The sequence below is a fragment of the Macrobrachium rosenbergii genome, chromosome 49, assembly GCF_040412425.1.
Source record: "Macrobrachium rosenbergii isolate ZJJX-2024 chromosome 49, ASM4041242v1, whole genome shotgun sequence".
Classification (NCBI taxonomy): domain Eukaryota; kingdom Metazoa; phylum Arthropoda; class Malacostraca; order Decapoda; family Palaemonidae; genus Macrobrachium; species Macrobrachium rosenbergii.
Genome location: NC_089789.1, coordinates 19,183,506 through 19,201,014, shown reverse-complemented (window position 1 = coordinate 19,201,014; position 17,509 = coordinate 19,183,506). Strand labels below are relative to the sequence as shown.

The 17,509-nt window shown below is 33.7% G+C and overlaps 1 protein-coding gene across 7 annotated transcripts in view; it reads right to left on the bottom strand.

Moving 5' to 3' along the window:
* Positions 1–689: 689 nt before the first annotated feature.
* Positions 690–17,509, bottom strand: part of LOC136832138 (microtubule-associated protein futsch-like) — a 92,953-nt gene continuing 76,133 nt past the window's right edge. For 2 of the 7 annotated variants that reach the window (XM_067092804.1, XM_067092807.1), the window contains 3 exons: positions 16,757–16,846; positions 5,662–5,714; positions 690–2,945 (listed from right to left, as the gene is read on the bottom strand). In XM_067092804.1, the coding sequence (XP_066948905.1) occupies positions 5,676–5,714; positions 16,757–16,846 (129 nt within the window). In that variant the 3' untranslated portion in view covers positions 690–2,945; positions 5,662–5,675. Of the gene's footprint in view, positions 2,946–5,661; positions 5,741–9,097; positions 10,490–16,417; positions 16,847–17,509 lie in introns of those variants that run through there. The other 5 variants (XM_067092799.1, XM_067092800.1, XM_067092803.1 and 2 more) reach the window with 4 other exon arrangements.

Here is a 17,509-nt window from a genome sequence, read left to right as displayed (position 1 = left end):
TACTCCAAATAATTACCGTACTTTTAAATAATTCCTTAGATGTCTTTTGTCTGGAACATATATTTTCTATAACGCTTACAAGAACTCTACATAGGTCTCATCTAATGAGAAGCCTCGATTTTTTCACTCCTGGTATAAAAGTCAGATCTGATGAACTCCAAACAAATTTTCACTTTTAGGGGCTTTTAAATGCAAATTCTTTTTCAAAACAACCTACGTACTTTATAATTCGTACATTGGTAGTCATTTAGCATACAATGTTTATGTCTGCATACACACCATCAGACTAACAAATTTACCTCGCACAGTATTTTTCATGTGACAAGTACTATTCTGGGGCTAGATTAAGATGGGACAACCAGGTAGGGCACAGCATTTTAAGTTATGATATATACACCTCTTTACTGTAAGGTTACTGAGAATTCCAGGAGGCAAAGGTCTCCCCCACCCACTTCCACTAGGTTAGGATGTATCCATTTATGGGAGCAGGAGTCCCTGGCCAGGTAGGATACAACCGCCCTTGGATAGCAGGAGTCCCTGGCCAGGTAGGATACAACCGCCCTTGGATAGGTTTGGGTACATCCACATTCAAGTATATGAAACAATACCAACATTGTACACTTCTAAAAATTTTTTTACAAAACCAAATTTTAACATCATCACTGCTGAAGGTTAATATGAAAAGCTAATAACTTGTCACTTTTATTTATAAAAATATGTAATCAACTTTATTACTAATTACAAAAGCATTCAAAAACCACATACAATTCTCCAGTTAGCAAATACAAAATGCTGGCTTAAAATAATTCTGAAATCTTTCAAAATGAATAATATAAAATCTAACATTTATAAAAAAATGTTATATATGGTTTTAACATAACTTACAACAATGAGATCTCAATATACCCGATCAGTAAAAAAAAAAATACATCTGTACACAAACATATACAAAATTTTCAACATTACATAACATTAGCACAACGGAATTCTGCCTGTTACTAAACCTTTCAAAGCAAAAAAGGACTATTAATGCTGTTTACAAGTTATTTACATGAAAAAGAGAATGATATCACAAAATATATACAAGTTTTAATTACCTTACTTGTACTATCATGTTCAAACATCACAGAATAAATGGCAACTCATTTGAAGGATCAATACACTAAAAGAAAATGAACAAGCATATCATCTATGGACGAGACAATAAATCAAGTTCAAACAAGTTCTACTCATGGACATTCATGAAGAAGCTTAACCTGGTCACAATTCAGTATTGCAATACTTTAGCAGGCACCATCAATAGTATTACACAGTAAAACAATTGTTTTAAAACATGTAAAATTACTGTGATAAAAGAATTTTAACTCAAAAGTCCATATACAAAAACAATATTCCCAATACTTTTGGTCACAAACCTCTAATCTAAATCTAAACCTTTGATTCCTCTTAATCAAAGTCACGCTGTTTGTAAGATCGAAAATATTCTGTGGTAATTAATGACTGCAGACTGCTCAATAACACATTTCAATACTGAAGTTAAAAGAGGCCTGGAATATTTACTCAACATGCATGTACTTCACATTTTACTGATATACCAGTTCACATCCCATCTGGGTTAAAGCAATCTGGATTGCCCACAAGTAAAAAAAAAAAAAAATCAGCAACTTTTACACAGTGTGTGTGTGAGATGATGTGGTACATCATCTTTACTTTTCCAATCAATATGCAAAAAGAAAAAACACCAAAAAATTGACACAGTACAGAAAAGCAAAATTGCATCATATTAGAGTATATCGAAAGATATGCAAAACTGCACACCTCCAATTTGTAAACTTTTCATCTTTCCCAATTCTATATCTCAATCTGTAACACAATTTTGTGTTAAATAAATATTGTACCTATAAACAAGGATTTGACATATGTTCTGTAGCCTGGAAAAATCAAGAATGTAATCTACGTCATAATTGTGAAAAAAAATCTTAGTACACCTTACGAACATCCTGGCATATGACATAATTTAATGAATGCACATATTTCTTCATTGCAATAACAAAGAAACATCTTTTCATTCTACAGTTACTTGTCTAGACGAACCTTGACTGGCTAACTCATTATTCAAGAACAATTACTTCAGGCGCATCAGTGGCTGCTGTGGCATTGTGCTTTTCCTGAACAGAACTATCATGCAAATTCTGGATAGAGATATTGGTGTTCGAAACAGAAACATCCCCCGTGACAAGGAAAGGAGAGTGTGAATGGTCGTCTTCTTTTGACTTGATAGTTGATTTTGGAATGCTGGCAGCTGCTGTAGAGCTGTCTTCATCCTCAGTTTCATCATCACTACTTGAATATTCAATTCGTAATTCTCCATTCGTGAGGGGGCCAAGAAACTCTGGGTATTCCATTGAACTTTCGATATCATCTACATATTTAAAAAGATACTTATTTAAATCTTGTTCTAATTTTGAAGAGTACTTTTTGTCAACTGTCCATAAATGACACCTTCGATCACCTAACCTTGGAACCACTAATTTTATAAAGCACTTATTCATGCTGAGGCAATGCCTTATGGCATTCTGCCAGTGTGAAGGACCTGTGCGAAAGAAGGGAAAAAACAATTGGATAAATTTATAGATTTCCTGAACCTGTAACGTTCCCTCCTTACTGTTTTTCAAAGCCAAAGCAGTGATGCAAGAATATGGGTATGGTGGTCTTGGAAACTCTTTCCTTTCCAGTGACTGACCATCGGCCTTAAGCTTATCGATGGAGCGTACTCTCGCTGCACTGCTAGGCTGCTTGTTAGTAGCAGGTGATTTGGGGATTGAGGTAGTAGGTGAGCTACTCTCTTCAGAGATCGACCTCAGTGATGTATGCTTGTCCAAGGCAGTGGTTTTCAAGGGTCTTAAGGGAGCTAAAGTAGGTTGCGTTGAGGTCTGGGGTGATGACTGGGAAGATACCATGTTTCATTAGTATGAAGGATAATAATATATATTCTAAGTAAATCTTTAAAAGAATAAAGATGTTCATAACACAGTAATCATAAAAGAATTTTGCGATACAGTGAAATCAGATTCAACTGAGTTGCCATTTAAAAAAGTATCAACCATGATTATCTAGTTAATCATGTTTTCTTTTTTAATCCAGAGGTTGATCCGATGAATACATTTCCTATACAACACACTCACTCATCAAAATCTTGAATCTCAGCAGTGACAGTATTTATTGTTTTTAAATTAATAAGAGTATGAGACCCTGAACTGCAATATTTTCACTATTAGATAATAAAAATTTTAGAGTTTATAATTTCTTAAAAACAGCTACACAGCTGAAGACAATGCAACTTATATCTTTATGGTTGACTAAATTTGAAGTAGATGCAAACTACATTTATATTAAAAAAAAAACTGGCTCAAGTCTTAATGCACTACTGTGCACAGTCAAAAAGAAAGCAAGTATTCCCATCTCAGCAGCACTAAACACAACTGCAACTGCAACTACTTAGCATGCAAATAAATTTCATCTGAAACCCTACACCATCAAAGGGAAGTGAGCAAAACAAAATGATACTGCACAAATGTGGAACAATTTGAAGGAAAAAAAATTCACTTCAACTAGATATCTTCCCAACTTGGGCTCAAAGCTATCATAAACCTGAATGGTAAAGCACTTACAACAAATCACTACATAACTGAGGACGTTGTGGTTGAAAGTCTGGAATGCAGTCTTCACAAGTATATTTAGAAACTTACAAATTGCAAAGCATGCATTGGGTACAACATACTGTAATTACTTTAGGTCACTGGGTACAAGCCTACAGACTTTGAGTATGGTACTGAAAAACTGTTACCTTGAAAGCCACACCAAAGACTGTATGACCTGCCTTGATGAGTAAATTTTACTGTAATGAAGTGAAAATTTCAACAAAAGGAGAGCAAAAAACAAATTAAAATCTAATACAGGTTTTTAGAGGAAATTGGGAGTTTACAATAGGTAAATAATCAAGAAAAATGAGTCTCACCTGTCAAAAAAACTTGCAGTGTACTGCTGAACACCATTCGCTTTAAAAAATGTGTAGGAGATCAAGTTATCATTACTGACAAACAGCTACCTAATGTTGAATTAAGTTCAGCATTATCCATGTAGGTCATATAACACATATGCATAAATTCACTAAATACACCTACCCTTATGCTATGACAATATTCCTTGCTCACTGATAAGCTGACATAAAAAGTTTTAACATACATTCTCTCGATACTGCAGACCTGTCAGTACTTTATCTCTGCATTGTACAAAACTCCTATTTACCCGTATTGACTCAGGTGGTATCTGCTACTTTTTTCTTGGTGACTTGATATTGCCTCACAATTTTTTATAGAAATGTTATACTTCTTCCAAGGTTTGTCACTACTTGGTGGTCTACACTCAGGGAATCGATTATTCCTTTATTCCATTTAAACTTGAAAATACAGGGCATCCCATGTGACAACAATTAATCCATTCACCTTCACTACCTCACCTTTTAACATCTACATTGCCACTTTCTAGGCTCTGCACCATCTTTTGTTTTTTATAACTTTCTTCCACCTCTGAAACTTTTCTATAACTGTCTTATGATTCTACAGTTAATAACAGTCATAAGCATACATTGGGTCCTAGATTCCACCTTTTCTTTGTAGCTTGCTGCACTGCTATGAAAAATAATAAATGTTGTGCTGAAACTTGGCTGACAAAACTGTCTTCACACCATATTTTGCATTCAGATTCAGAACAATCACTTGAATAATTAAATTTTATAGTCTCTTTCAATTGCTTGCTTTGTTAATCTGTAAAAAGGCCTCTCAAGATTCAAAAGCATATGACAGCAAAGCTTTATAAAAATAACATACCTAGACACAATCAATAAAGCCTTCATAACCATCCTAATAAACAACAAATTGTACTAATGACAAGCTTAAATGATGAATCAAATCCACAAAAAACACACTGTAATAAAGTTTCTGACAAGTGAATATAAAAGCCTAAATACTCATGGTCAGACGGTGAGAAAAAGAACAAGTGAAGCGAGTGTTTTGGCATCACCCTGATCAAGATTGTAAAACTAACCTTTAAATTATCGCTCAATTTATTCTTAAAAGTTATCAAGATCTAAATGATCAACTCTGACCGGAATACTGGCATCAGTAATAGTAATGTTTGTTTCATTTGAAAATGTCATCATCCAATAAAACATTTAGTTCCTTAAATGTAAAATTCCTAAAAAGTTTAATACAGTGCCACTGCTATAAACTGAGATGTATACAACAAATAAATGATGCTGGGAGCAGTAGTTAAAAAACAAATTCTGGATATTTTCTATAACTGCAAAAGCATGTAACTGATGATAACTATTTTATAAATACCTGCCAACCATTTTATTAAAGGTGCAAACACTTACGCCACTGACCAAGCTCAAATTATCAGCTGAAAAATGTGCAAACTTGTAAAATAGGAGTCACAATGAAGCTTAGTGATTTAAAGTTAATCAAAATTGCATAGGTAAAGGTGGAATCTTAAAGTGGTAACGATTTTCATACAGAGTGAGTAATTCAAGTGAGTAATGCAGTGGATCATCCCAAGCTTGCAAAACCTGATTTTCAACCTAATTGTCATTCAACTTACATACGTTAGTTGGATCAATCGATGAAGTAGCTGCATGGGCCAAGCCTGAGTTCCTAGTTTGCAAAGAAGAAATATCTTTCTGAAAAATGCTTCTAACTATAGTAATTATTTATTCTGAGGATTGTCTGTGCATACCCTACACCTGCAAGTAACAAAAACACAAGCACTAAAGTAACTAATATTAATTTTCTTGCATATACCAAACCAACCACGTTAAAATGCAAAGCACTCAGTTCCCATTACAAGTACCCATAAAAAGTGAAGGAAATTTCAAGAGACAGTTGCCTTATTTCCAACATATATAAAAGCATGTCTGGTTAAAAAGTATAAAGTTTACCTGCAACCAATATAATTTACTGAACCAATTCTACTTCCAAGATCTGCAGCGGTAATAGAAAAATAATCTTTAAAAAATTTAATTCTATTATTTCATTTCAATAACCATTCTGAATTTCCAAAGTAAAAAAAGATTATTTTCGAGTGGTGAAACCACTAAAAATGAAGCATATCCCAACAATATGGGAACATGCAACAGTTACCAGTGACCTAGGCTGACTAGTCTGATTACCCATACAATACTAAAATCTGAAAGTATGCATTTTGTTTGTTTGATCCAAAAATAAATACGGTTATAAAATCCAATTATCTAACCAGTAGTACAAGACAATGTTACCTTTCATAACAATTATCATTGTTAGGACAACCTCCAAAATTAATAATATATGAAAAAATTACTTTTCAATTAGTAACCGACATTTTTTGATATTGAGGCCATCTCTTTAGTTTCAAAGATGCAGACACATTATTTTTTTACCAAAGCTTTAGCAAACACTGAGCATATATAGCACCAAATTGCCAATTACAATTTGCAAAGCCACTGATAATAAATGGGTGAGACAACTCCAACTACAAGGTGCCTCATTTCATAACTACCTAAAACTCTCGATATTTTAATGTGCACTAGACCTGAGACATGCTTTTAGTTTAATTTTTTCATACATAACCCTTTTAGCTATATGGGAGTTTTTTTGTGGTACAATACTCTGATGTCACGGGTGATGGTTGTTCTTTATAAGCATATTGAGTGTTTACCATTATGTGGTACTGACAAGGTTAGGTGAGGAAGGGTACAGAATTGCCCTTGAACACCTATAAATTTTTTTTACCCACCCTTATCAGGACTTCACCATTATCCAACAGGGCTTTGGCTTTACTAATTCGGATAATCAAGGGATTACTGTACAGTATAAAAATATTTTGTACTTACTGGAGAAATCCAGTAAGTACGACAGTGGACTGAAGCCTTCTTGTTTGTGCCTGTGAAGGTGGAGGGTGAATGAATAAACAAACACACCCATGTTGACTGACACTTTACTGGCTGTGCCTGTGAGGGTGGATGGTGACCAAAACATGACATACATGACCAAAGGTTTCCTCTTTGTGCATCGTGTTAGGGAACAATACATATTTTGCATGGGCCCAACCTTCTCTCTCTCTCTTTCTCTTTCCTACATTATTTCCATTGGCATTACTTGAAGCAGTACTGTACTGTACAGTACTTAATTCAATACATCAATGTACTGTTGCAGTTTTCAGTATGGGTGCATGTGTACAGGGTATACACACATATACATCATGTTAGGATAAACTACAAGCTTAGAAAGTATTAGCTTGCCTTTCATTCTTGCACTCTCTTTCTCTCTCTGTCAATTTTTTGTTTTGAAGATTTTCAGTAATTATGTTTAAAAAGGAAATGTTTCTTTTAACAATGTAATATTGTATGTTTTGTATATATAGTACTTTACACATATTGTAAGCATAAGTAAGTAGAGGAATGTTCACATGTTGTTAGAAGCAATTCACTTTGCAGATATATATCTGAATTATACAAATTGAATGACAATTACAAAATACAGTCGTGGTTAGGCTAGAATATTAGATGTTTTATATGGAATTGCACTATACTATAAGCTAAGAGAATTAGCCCCTGGGTACCCTATTGTATGGGTCTTTGTTACTTAGCAGATTTTGTTACTTAATGGAAGGGGCAGACCTCTGAGCTGTCTGTTAAGTTGAGGTGACACTGTATACAAAATGTACACAATGATATTCTTTTGTTGGCACTCTCCTGCTCCTTCTGTGTATGAAAACAGAACTAAAGGCGAGTAAATGCTACCATAAATGTAAAAAACAAACAATAATCAATGCATTAGTCTTTAGTCTTGGGGCATGTATTACTACTGGCCTAGTGACTATTTACTACGTAAATATGCATACATGGACAAACCTAATAACAATACATAAATATCACACACAAACATACCATTTTGACAATTACACTGCACTAATAACTTTAGAAAACTGTAAAAGTAATAAAGTAGCTGTTAAATTACTTATGTAACAACTGACAACCCTCTATACAAAGTTCTGATAAAAATGGAAGCGTGAAAATGCACTCAACTTGTCAACAAGTTGTCATTCATACCATCTTCTAACTATGGTCTCTCTTGTTCTACCAGGCAATGGAATCTAATGCTTGGTTGGTCCGCTCCACTAGGCATCAGGCCCTCAGAAAAAAGTAAGAGATTTATAATTTGCAGGAACACATTACAAACTCAGAACAGGTATAGGTCTTTATGCAATGCTGCGTTCTAATCCTAGACCACTTGAAAAATAGAAAACTACAATAATCTACAAGATGTGAAATGCAATTTTATATTAGTATACTGTACTGAATTGGTTAGTACATGAGATCAGCAGGTGGCATGTACTCTGGGAGGGGGGGGGAATTCTTTATGCTTGGAGAGGATGTAATTGAACTTTATGCTTGTAACAATAATAATTTGGGTGTTCAGGTTACTTCACGCATGTCTCAAAAGGGAGCCGAGTTGAAAATGACTATGTTTTGCTTTAACATAACCATTGCTGGTGAAAAATGTTCAATAACAGTGTTTGTATATGTAACATAACATAGGGTACTAAAGAGAAGTTAGTACATTAGGTTCTTCATACAGTAACACTAAATCTGAATGGAGGATAAATCATCACTGCTACATTTATTATTAAAATAGTTTAACCAGACCACTGAGCTGATTAACAGCTCTCATAGGGCCGGCTGCCATCAAAACTTGATCAAATCTATAAGTTAGTCTTGACTCTACTAAGCAGCCCAATGGCAGAACACGACTGTTAACAAGAATCTGACAATGACACCTACAAGATTTACAAACAATTACAAGGAAGACAAAACACAAATAAAAATCTATTTCATGACCAGCGTTATCCGTCTGTGTTCAACTAACTCAACTAGAATAAGGCCTCATACTGTATACCCTATATTATCCCCATAAATAAAGGGCTACAAAAACTTACCTTTCACACCTGATAACACTACTATCAGTTAACAGCAGTTAAATAAAAATGAAAATAAAATGTATTTTTACTCAAAATATCTTTATTTATTGAAATAAAATATAAGACCTTGAGGTTGCTATTTACCTCAATTTCAAATATGACTAGTCCTTTTGCATGGAAATAAGAATTTCAAGAGTTCGAAAATAAAAAACTCCGAGTACGTGACTAAAATGATCATAAAATTGCACATTCATTTTCCTCTTCATAGCACTTCTGACTGCATCTCAGACACATATACAAACTTAACTAAATTAACATAACAGACATATGAGGCACTGCATGTCAGAGGGGCCTAACCCTCAAACATGGCAATATTGAATGTGGTGGGAAGACACAGAAAAGACATGTAATTTTCAAGTGGGAACAAGTTTCAAACGAAAACCACCCTTAATCCCCCTACACTTATGGTCAAAAGTTCCATGATATAAGTTGGTTCCAGTACAAATGTTAAACTTTAAAGCGTTATATCTCAAAACTATGTTTTTGCACATAGGCTCCTCTGACATGCAGTACCTCATATGTGCCATTCACCTCTCAAATTTTTTTGCCAGGAGTGTAACTAGAAACATCAAATGATCAGTGCTTTTAGATAATTCATGACAAGAGAACACTATATGCTGTTGTCTTTCCATTAAAAATGTCTTGAGTGCATCTTATACAAAAACTTTGCCAGTTAGTTAAAACACCCAAACAGCAAACACTATATAATGCTTAAAATAGTCAAGCAGCTTTCAAAATAATGGCAGATTATAAAGTTCACTTTCATCTGCAGCATACCAACAGAAATAATCAGTTAAGTGACTATTCCTAGAAAAAACCAAGATTTCCTTGTGTCTAATAAACATAACCTGAGTGTGACTGGTGGAAAAGCAGGTAAAAAAGCAGCTCTAAATAAGGCAAATCTACACACTACAATACAGAAAAAAGCTCGTTACAAGTGAAAATAATACATTTCATGAGAGGGATCCATTTACTTACAAAGCTGACAGATGCTAACCTTAAATGTGATGGACAAATATGTTCCACAAAACAAAACATAGAAGTTCAAGTACGTTAAAATGAATGCAATAAGAAAATATACCCTGATATGCATAACCACTCCCAAAGCCTTAATCTTCAGCAGAGATATAAAGAGGGAAGGAATTCTGAGCAGGGTTATAGCAGGTATAAATATTTACCATGCAAAAGTACAGGAATTTTACATGCACCCACAACTGTTAATTCTTTGGCTTAAAAATCATTCAACCCATTTTAAACATATGCACAAAAATGTTCTTTATTCTCCACTTCAGTCTCATTTATATATGTCCAATTCTTCCCCAAGTACAGGTTATGTGTTTGTAAGGAATTTAAGGTGTTTGCTTTTTACCCCAGTGAGTTTCCACCACTTGTCAAGATCTTAGCTTACATACACCTGGAAGAGGAAATGGAAAGAAAAGATGTATTCATACTTAAGATAAAAAAAAATAATTTCAAAACACCTGGAAAAGTTAATTGAAAGACAAGGCGTAATTATATTTCAGAAAGATAAATAATTTCAATAATATACCTTCACCTGTTTATCCGTGAATTCTGCATAAGAATAGCTGGACAATGTGTTGCTATTCACCTCCTTTTAACAAAATTTAAAATGTTATGACATTCCACAAATAAGTCTCTTATTTTACTAATACTGTGTCCAAAGAGACACTATAACACAAGTACAGTATATGTAAAATAAGAAGTTCGTATATTGTATGGATGCATCTATATATTATATATATATATATGTATATATACTATATATAAAATTGTAAGATTTTAATTTCTGTCAAGCTCATGTTTACTAAAGTTAGGATGAGAAGACTGGAAATCGTTTTGAGAATGACTTCCCATCATCATGGACAAAATCAAATCAAATTGTATAATCTTAAAAGCATGCTAAAATAGCTAGTGTATTGATATGAGTTTTTTACCTACAGAACTTGCTGAATTGTGTAATTTGTATTTTACTTCTAGCCCAAGAATGACTGTTATATTATTTAACTAAATATCTTATCAATACATTAGTTATTTCAGCAAGCTTTTAAGATTGTACAAATTGATTTTATTGTAGGCCTGAGGATGGGAAATTTATTCCAAAAATCTTGGTGTAAATAAATAAATAAAAAACTATCTAGTCTTTTGCTGTCCTGATTATTTATTATATATATATAATATATATATATATATATATATATATATATATATATATATATATATATATATATATATATATATATATATATATATATATATATATATATATATATATATATATATATATATATATATATATATATATATAATATATATTTAAATCATTTAATCATAAAGGTTAGCTGTAGGCAACATTCATCCCTATTGACTCCTCTCACCACTACCCTTCTGGGTAAGCCCTTAATCCCTTTTCTTTGTCCAAGTGACTGCCCACAGACCTTGATTTCAGGCGCTGCCCTGTCGGAGATGCTAATCCCACCTCAGTCAAAAGAGAAAGCGGCTCCATGTGGCCAGCGCCATCTTGAACACCTGGGCCAAGATACACCATGCCCCACCGACATACAGCGCCACCTACGAGCGGAATCACAATCTCCCGACATTATATAAGGACATCACACGGGAGCATAATCCTTAGAAAAGCTTGGAGCTTAGAAGATGATGGAAACTTTACTACATCATTTCCATCCTCCCTCTTGCTCCCGAGCTGCCCCTTGCCATCCCCCGTGGCTGTCCTGAGTCTGAGTTACTTTTGTAGTAAGCCCCTTTCACACTACCCTCCATTGCTGGCGCCCTCCAAAGATGAGGAATCCATCTCCCAACAAAGGTAATGTACCAGAGTCAATGATGTTGTTCCCAGGCGTAGTTTAAACCTACTCAGCTGTGCTTCGAGTGTTTTGATCTATTTCCTCCGTTTTTGTGGTTTTTTGTACTGTACTTTGACAAAAACATGGGTCCCAAGAAAGCCACTGCAGACAAGCAGAAAAGGAAAATGCTAAGAACCACAATTGAACTCAGAAAAGAGATTACTGAAAAGTATGAAAGAGGCATTCGTGTGACTGCTTTAGAGTCTCAGCTTAAGCTACTGAGATCCACCATCAATACATTTTTAAAGCATAACCAGGGAATAGAAGTACTAGTGCTGCTAAGGGGGTTACAAGTTTGACAAAACAGAGGCCTCCCATAACAGATGAAATAGAAAAGTTGTTGTTAAAATAGATAAACGAAAACCATATTGCTGGTGATAGTGTTTCGGAGGCATTAACATATCTGCCATCGTAGAAGATGAACTGTCTCTCTCTCTCTCTCAGGGAAAGATACTGCTAATCGGAGTCTCTTTAACTAATGGATATTAGCATATATGTACACAGTGTGTGTGTTTTCATAACATTTCAAAAATGTATAGTACAGGTACATCTTTGGAAGACACAAAATCATAAATTTTGTTATTGTCAGTCATGTGGAAACAGGAAACAGAAATGGATTAACATTCCTTGTGAGATTAAAGAGATGAACTCTCTCTCTCTCTCAAGAAAAGATACTGCTAATCTGAGTCTCTTTAACCAATTGGTATTAGCACATATGCACACAATGTGTGTGTGTGTGTGTGTGTGTGTGTATTCATAATGTTTTTAAAAATGTGTGGTGCAGGTAATACATCTTTGGAAGTCAAAAAACAAACAAATTTTGTTTGTTGTCAGTCGCTTGGACCATAAATGGTGTAACCAGCAAGTAAATAGAAATGGATTAACATTCCTCGAGATTAAAGGGATGAATTTTGTTTTGAAGACATGTCAATGCAACGTTAGAAAGTATCTTCTGACGCAAAAAGAAAAAAAAAAATTTTTGTTGCTCAAGAATTTCTGAACCAAAAATTTTGCACTCACAGTAATGAGAAGGAATTCACTCTATTCTTCATGTAATCAGTAAAATACATACAGTATTAAAATCTACGTAACGACATTTAAAACATATGTACTTGTGTCATCATAAGCTTCGCGTGAGCAAAACGTTCTTTCTCAGACATAAAACAGCTAAAACTTGATTGGCTGGCTGGTTGTCATATAAATTGTGTGTACGGCACTAAGTTTGAACATTGCCATGCTCGTGATTATTTGACTGCTGCTTGCAAAAATTACTCAATAATTTGATTTATACATTTCTTCATGAAAACAAGAATTTAACAACTTTAACTTTAATTTAGTGGTATGAAAAATCCCAAACAGTCTGTCGTGGTTCAGCGTCACCACTTGCGAATCCAGTTCCCAGACCTTCCTCATATGTACCTAGAGTTCCGAAATCAGAAAAATTCCAAAAACCGAAACACATCTGGCCGAGGATTTCGGATAAAGGATTGCGTACTTTATCGCAAGAGTAATATGCATACAGTATTCCAATGGACTCTGCATGAAATTTACCATAAATACTACTGTAAGTAAACATTTCTGTGTTACCACGACAAGCTACCAGGGCACCACTATAATGGTTGAAAGGCAAACTGCTGACGTACCGTAAACAATTTTTTGTAAGTACCCATAGTTCCGAAATCCAAAAAATTCCAAAAACCGAAACACATCTGGCTCTGAGGATTTCAGATAAAGGATTGTGTACCTTACTGTGAGTAATATACGTATAGTACAGTATTCCAGTAGACTGTATGAAATTTACCATAAATACTATTGTTAGTAAACGTTTCCATGTTACTATAACAAGCCACCTGGGAAGCGCTATGGTTTGCTTACATCCACTCATGGCAAATGGTTGAAAGGCAAACTGCCAACATATCGTAAACAATTTTTCGTAAGTTTGTGATAACAGACATAACTTGCCTTGTTTTCAATATTTTATTAATTTACTGTAATAATTAGGCTTGTTTTTCAATGTTTCATTATTAGCAACAATTTTTGTGCCTACCCAGTACAGTACAGTAGAGTACCTAGCCTGGCCTACGGTGCTTGACCTCCCATCGGTAATACGGCCGCATTGGACATAGGGTAGTTTTTTTGATACAACATACATTCAAAAATAAAAAAAAGTGTCTAATAGTGTTATTTAACTCTGAACTTATTTAATTGTAATTTACGTGTAATCTTTTGTATAAAAAGGCAAGGTCAGGGTCATAACTGGTGGTTGAGAACAGAATAATGTTTGAGTTATTTCTTATGGAAAAAATTTATTCGGATCTCAACTGAATCACATCTCGACGCTTCTTCTGGAACGAATTAGCGTCAAAGTCCAGACTTCATAAAGGGGCTCTAATTGGAGCCTCATGTCCAAGGCAGGGTTCCCTCTCGGCTATGGGACTTCAAAGTTGGTGTTTTTTGTTAATTTTACATATTATGAACCTTGCAATTTAAAAATGACACCTGCATTACCTGTAGGGCTACAGGAACCTTGAAACTGAAAAATGAATAAAGAAGAATAAACGTTCCAAAGACCTCCTTCCCTTCTCTCAAACAAGAGAGCCTCGTTGCTTCGACCCAAAGCGAAGACGTAAAACTCAACTAAACTAGAAGAAACGAAGTGCCTAGTATTTGCTCTCTCTCTCTACTTGCGTAGAAGACGGTGAGGAATAATGCCTACTATTTACTCCTCTCTCTCTCTTTATCTTTCTCTACTTATGTAGAACATGATGAAGAACAAATATATATATATATATATATATATATATATATATATATATATATATATATATATATATATATATATACTAAAATCTGCAAATATTTGACACCCCTAAAAATGCTTATCATTGCATATTTAAAGAGGTCAGACACCAAAGACTACCTGTAAAATCATTTATAACTGCATATTTAATGGTTCAAACACCAAATGTATACCTTAAACTATCATCCTAAAACACATTAATATCATTTCAAAGTCATCTTACAACATTACCCTTAAAAATACATGGCTTACAGCTAAGTGTGAAAGCCCCCCAACATTCAGTCAGAGCCATTTTCTCTCATAGAATATTGAGACTGTCCCATTTTCCTTTTACAGAACAGGGGAAACACTAGGAAAAACACTATGAATTCACAAGTTCAGTATGTACTTGAACACATTGAAAATAAATATATTTTAAGATATTATGCTGTTTACTTTAATATTATATAATATCTGAAAATTAGTAAATCATGTTTTCATCATAAAAAAATATATTTAGTCATGAAAATAACATAAAAATACACTACATCAAATCAGAGCCATTTTCTCTTAATGCGTATTGACGCTGTCCCATTTTCTTTTTACAGAACAGGGAACCACTAGAATTCACAACTTCAGTACAGTACAGGATGCGCTTAACTACATAAAATAAAATACATTTTATGATATGCTGTGTTTACTTTAATATTAATATTTGAAAATTAGTAAATCACATTTTTATCATAAAAAATTTATTTAGTCATGAAAACAACATCAAAATACACTAATTAGTGAACATTTCTCGACGAAAAAGCACACGAATTGCCAAAATTTTCGCAAATAATTTGGGGATAAGTTCCAAAGAAAAATCCGCAAATCACAGAAAATTCTGCGAATTGGTGAAGCCATAAATAGCAGGGGTTGACTGTATGTGTGTATAAAAAAAAAAAAATATATATATATATATATATATATATATATATATATATATACATATATATATATATATATATATATATATATATATATATATATATATATATATATACATATATATGTATATATATATATATATATATATATATATATATATATATATATATATATATATATATATATATATATATATATATATATATATATATATATATATATATATATATATATATATATATTACTTTTTTTATATTATAATGCCATAACAGACATTATAGAGTAAAGTAAGAAGTTTGAATGAATGAGTGCATATATAAAGCTTAAAGTATGGATGTTAATTTAAAACTTAAAACTCAAATAATTACCACAATTACCATATCTCAACAGTAGAACCAATTAACCTACTGTATACTCATTTACACTAACTACTAACTGCAATCAAAATTTCATATTCATGCAGGGGAGTAACTAAAAAAGATATAAGTTGCATTGATAACTGTTACAGCACTGACGGTTTGCAGTTTACAAGATGATAACTTTTATATAAATAATGTAAAAACTGTCAAGCAAAGAGAAGGAAAATGTGACATCACACATACCATTTGCATCACTCGCAAAAATATCTGGCAATTTTTCCTAAAAAGGGAACCAATTAAATGGAATACTGTGAGTCAATTTTAGTGTAACTTTGTTTCTCTATGAAACCACCAACACAAAACCTCATCATCAAACTGGTAGCAGGAAAAATCAGACATACGTATCTCACTTAATTAGGAGACATGATGAAATGTCTTAAAATATAATCCCTGAGCATCACCAAATAATAGGACAGAAATAAAATACATTCCAAACCACATCTGCTACTGCAGGCAGAAGAATAGTAAAGCTGTTAAATTCAAGTGACAAAATTTGCATCTTCTTTCCGTAAAATTTTACGACCCCGGGAACTTGTTCCAGCCAACAAAAGGAGACTATTGGATACTGAACTATCAGGTTTTGATACTGCTTTATCTGGAGCCCCTAGCTGCTTTTTTTTTCTTTTTGAACCTGCAAGTGGTACTTTTAGTATCTTTTTCTTTCTTACTTGTTGATATGCTGTCCATGCACCAGGTACTGGCGAAGAAGGAGCAGACAGGGGACTGCCTTCATCAGTGTCAATATCTATGCTAGATTCCTGGAAAAAGGAAAGGACTATTATAAATTTTAAGATAAATTATAGATCAGCCGATATCATATTTCTGCAATAATTGTTTAACAATACGGTGATCCCTTGAATGAAGCACAATGAACCATGCACATGTAATTTTAGCATACCCAAGGATATACACATCCATTGTCAAAAAACACTTAGTTTCAAACTTTATTTGAATTTTTGTCTTATGGAGTCCTGGGGGGGTCCATGAGAGTGTAACTCCTTTGAGGACTCACAGCGGCTACCAAAAATAGGTTTTTCCTATGTCAAAACCTGTTATACATAAACAGACATCAACCTACTTACAAACGAGTTAAATTCTAGACTGCCATTTGTATGCTGAATTGTTTGTAAGTTGCTTACTGTACTCTTCATGCCTATTTAAGTACATTGTGACAGAAAAACAATATAGTACTGTATGTTTCTTCATCCTAAAACACAATACACTGTACATACAGTGCTGTATGTAGAGAAAAGGCACGCAATAAAAATTTGAACTTACGGGTGGCAAAGAGGTGTGCTCTGAACACAATTTTAATTTGTGATCCCATTTGTTTGTATCTGAATGTCTGTTAAGTTGAATGTTCATAGGCAGGGTGGTGTCTGTATGTACAGGCAGCTCCAGGTTATCGGCAGGCTCGGTTA